General features: G+C 38.6%; 1 protein-coding gene across 4 annotated transcripts in view; it reads right to left on the bottom strand.

Moving 5' to 3' along the window:
• LOC105157614 (pentatricopeptide repeat-containing protein At3g16010) overlaps positions 1-3,061 on the bottom strand; it is a 3,654-nt gene extending 593 nt beyond the window's left edge. Inside the window, exons 1-3 of one of the 4 annotated variants that reach the window (XR_002286819.1) lie at positions 2,857-3,061; positions 2,466-2,628; positions 451-2,298 (exon numbers count right to left, since the gene is read on the bottom strand). Coding sequence is in view for 1 of the 4 variants with exons in the window: in XM_020692851.1 (XP_020548510.1) it covers positions 461-2,298; positions 2,466-2,559 (1,932 nt within the window). In the remaining 3 variants the exon portion in view is untranslated. Of the gene's footprint in view, positions 1-6; positions 2,299-2,465; positions 2,835-2,856 lie in introns of those variants that run through there. The other 3 variants (XR_002286818.1, XR_002286817.1, XM_020692851.1) reach the window with 3 other exon arrangements.

Consider the following 4,455-nt stretch of genomic DNA (forward strand, 5'->3'; position numbering starts at 1 on the left):
ATTCTGCATCTTAGAAGCTAACACGGAGCACAACAGCCAGCAGCAACGCACATGACCCATTTCCATTCCGGAACTCATTTTGATAAACTCTTGTTTTACGCACAAAATCCTGAAAAGAGTTGCCCGCCCACCCAATAAACGAAATCAAATACAACAAAGTTTTCAAGTCTCTACTAATGAACCAAAACCTTTTTCCCCAAGAAGATAGCCTTGTTATTTCCTTCTTAAAGTCTAGTGAAATAGGTCAGGATGAGAGGCAAAAGGACATGGGGGGGAATGCAGCACATGAGAGCTGATATGGAGCAGGATGACCACGCCTTGTTCCCACTTGTAAAATACAGCTAATCGGTAAATAAATGCACCAGGCCAAGTCTAGAAGTAAACACTACCAATAACCTTGGAAAAGCAAAAGCAAGAATATAATCCAAGTAATAAAGGCATCATTTATACCATGTGTAGTTCACAAAGCTGCAAGTTTACAATCTTCATCAACTTTACCAACAGCCTCAAGTATTGATGAGTAAGTTACGTGATCATATTCGAAACCATGCAAGTTCATCTCTTTCATTAGCTTCGCAGCCTCCTCAAACATACCAGCACGACTGAGACAACCCAAAAGGGTGTTGTAAGAAACAGCATCTAGCTTCATCTTGGAATTTTTCATCTTTGTGAACATCTCCATGGCCCTTTGTGGCCCACCTGTTCTAGCCAATCCATTTAAAATAATATTATGAGAGTTAAGGTCAGGAGTGCAACCATTCTCTTCCATTGTTCGAAGTAAGGACTGAGCCTCATCTGTCATGCCAGCCCTCACCATCCCTGACATGAGTGCATTATAAGCATAAACATCTGGAATGCAACCAAGTCTTTTCATCTCATTGAAAAGATCAACAGCCTCCGACAAACGGCCACACTTTCCGAAATGCTTTATCATCACAGCATATACACGAGCACTTGAGGATCCACAATTTTCTTTTAATTCTTGAAATAACTCATGCGCCGCATCATAGCGTTTTGCCCGGCAAAGACTGTTGATTAAGCTGCAGTAGGCAGCTGGACATGGAGGAAACCCCTTTTCATCCATCTCCTCAAGCATTAATAGTGCTTTTTCTAGGCTATTTTTCTTGCAAAGCCCGTCTATGAGAATTGAATAAGTATAAGAGCTAGGACTAACGCCACTGGTTTTCATTTTCTCATACCACAAGGTGATCTCAGATACTGGGGCTTTTGATTCAAAGAGAGCTTTAATGATAGTGTTATAAGTCACCACATTTGGTGTACAGCTCCAGGACTCCATCCCTTCGAAAAGCTTAATGGCATCAGCTAAACGCTCCCCCTTGCCCAAGATATTTATAACATTGTTTATTAGCACCACATCAGGCTTACAACCATCATTTAGCATATTCAGGAATACCGAATAAGCCTCTTCTACCCTCCCAGCTGCACCAAGTCCCTTTATCATTTCCGTATATGTATACACTGTCAGTGCACAACCCGTGTCTTTCATCTCTTGCACTAATCCTAATGCCTTTTCAACCTTTCCTAGTTTAAAGTAAATACCTAATAAAGTAGTGTAGATCTTTGCAGTGGGATATAAGCCATTCTCTTTCATTTCATCAAATAGCCTAATTGCAGAATCATCACGGCCTAGTTTCCCAAATGAAGATATTAAAGCACTGTATGTTACAGTGTCAGGGAAACAATTACCTTCATTGCACATCTCATTATATAGCTCATGAACTTTCTCATGATGACCCTCTTGCATCAGCATCAAGATGATGGAATTATATGTGCCAGCGGTCGGTTTGCACTTGCGGTTTTTAATCTGGTAAAAGACAGAGAGAGCTTTGTTCACCATCTTTGCCCTGCCCAAGATTCTGACAATTTCAGACAAATCAGCCGGGCCAATGGCACATGGACTCTTCACCATTTCCTGGATTATCTTCCACATTCCACCAACCAGCCCAGCTTCCTCAAGACAACGAATCAAAGCCATGTAAGTGGTAGAATCATGCTCAAAATTCCTTCTCTTCCCAGCCCACTTGAAGAACTGCACTTTCACATTGACCTCCACATCCACTTGTAAAACTTCGCGAACCAGCCTATGATCAAGCTTCAATTTCAAAACCTCCAGGGCCTTTTCTGCATCAGGACCCCACTTAAATATCTTCAAGATCCTTATAAACCTCTCATCAAGGGCCCTTGCAGAGCTGTTCTTCCTTATAGGGGAACGGTTCCCAAAATACGGCGTGTCATCTTTCGGACTTCCCAACCGAAACATTTGAACAATTTCATTTTCTGCAACCACAAAGATACTGAGTTTTATTCAATATCTTATGCCTATATTTCCTTACACTTGCAAAATACTACAAACAAAATACCAAAACAAGGAAAAAATAACTAAACTTAACAAACAGCTGAAAAATCCTTGAACTCGTCTACAAATTCAAACGACGAAAGATCACCTGTCTGCTTCACTCTCTCAAATAAACAAGAACAGGTGGATATTCCCCGCCTCCAGCCGATTGATTTCGCCGCCATTTTCCCTCCAACCCTCATCCCTCAAATCAAAGATTCATTCTTGAAATTCCTACTGTGATTTTACTACCTGGAACGGAACAAGCACCTCTGCAGCAAAAACAATCAAAAAACAACACAGCCCACCACAAACAATCACCATAACACATCAACAAGATTATCCAATTCCACAACTGTGAGTGTCCGTGCGTGCTCGTGCAAGTGTTTCGTTTCCCGATATCTGGAGGTATGATGCAAAGATAAACAGAATTAAATCTCTTTCAAGTACTAGTCCTACAATTTTATCATAAAAAATGATGAAGATTGAAAACCAAATACCTCCGGAGTCTACTGTTTGAGAAGAACTGTACGGCGCAGAGGGAAATGGACCCGTCGGTAAAATTAATTAACAGGTAAAATTGCTCTTTGGACCTCAAAATACCATGATATATCACTTAGACCCCCTCAAGTATTCTTTATAAAACTTAACCCCTTGTACTGTTGAAAATCCCCACTCGGCCCCTTTTCTCCATTGAGAATCCCCAAACTAAAGAGGATTCAAATGGTCCTACGACTTTCAAATTTGGAATCCATATAATGGTACACAATGATAGAAAACTAACCGCATCCACAATTTTGCCTTTGTTACTTGTATCAGTGCTGTAGTTTAACGACATTCATATCTACAGTGAGGGATTATGCCCAATTTAATGTTTATTTCTTTTTATATAATTCGAGCCCATAATAATATATTATTTTGTTAGAATAATTCACCTACCTCATGAGGTGGGATAAATTATTTCATAATTTATTCCATGAGGCTAGTAGATATAAAGATCAAGTTTTTAACATAATTGCCCCCGTTTCTCTCTCTCACTGTCTCTCTCTCTATATATACACTATAAATTATATTTATATATATCCTATATATTACTATTTAATATATTTATATATACTAAACAATAAAGTACATATAAAAGGTCATTTTGTATTTTTTTTTTAGTTAATTTTCTTCTACATTGTAAATATATAACAATATTTATCTTAATATTTTTATCGAACAAAATAAACAGTATACAATTAAAATAATTATATTTTTTTTCTGAAATTTGATGTAATTACACGTAAGTTCTATATAATTTAAAATATTACACCTAACAAGCATGATATATGTTTTCATCTAGCAAATAATCTTTCCATTAGTACGACCGTACAGGGGAATAAATAGAACCTTTTTTTTTGGTAAATGTAATTTTCATAAATAGAAAAAGATATAGTACAACAATCATGAATCAAGTAGTGTTTCCCTCGACATGCCAAAGGATACGCCACAATTTATAAAGTGCATGTGTACTAACAGAGCTAGCTAAGGTAATGTCAAGTATACACTGTCTAACATCTTCCACAATTAAGCTAGCTACAATATTCGGGTTCCGCTCAGTATGCTCGAATCGCCTAAAATTTCTCTCTCTCCATATATGGTAGATACACGCACCCAGTAATGCGCGATAGACCACATTGACGATATGTTTACCCCTCCACTTTCTTGCAGCCCACTCAACATCTGTCATCCAATCTCTATTAGGCCACGCAAAGCGTACAACTCATCTAATAGCGTGAAGGCATTGGCGACTGTATCGACATGGGAAGAATAGGTGTGTGTGTGTGTGTGTGTGTATGTGTGTGTGTATCTCCACCTCATCCTCATCACATAATACACATCTACCTAAGTGAGATAACTATGATTTGTTCGTCGTAGGTAGTTTCTCCAATATAGCAAGCCATAAGATAAACATGTGGCGAGGTATCTTTAAAGTGCCCGAAAGTAGTGAAGCCCAACCTACTTTCGGACCTGGTGGATCAAATAATCGGTATAGAGCCTGGGTCGTAGAGATTCCACCGGCAAATCTCCAAATAATTCGATCATTATCTTCATGA

The sequence above is a fragment of the Sesamum indicum genome, linkage group LG3 (assembly GCF_000512975.1).
Source record: "Sesamum indicum cultivar Zhongzhi No. 13 linkage group LG3, S_indicum_v1.0, whole genome shotgun sequence".
In the NCBI taxonomy this organism is placed as follows: domain Eukaryota; kingdom Viridiplantae; phylum Streptophyta; class Magnoliopsida; order Lamiales; family Pedaliaceae; genus Sesamum; species Sesamum indicum.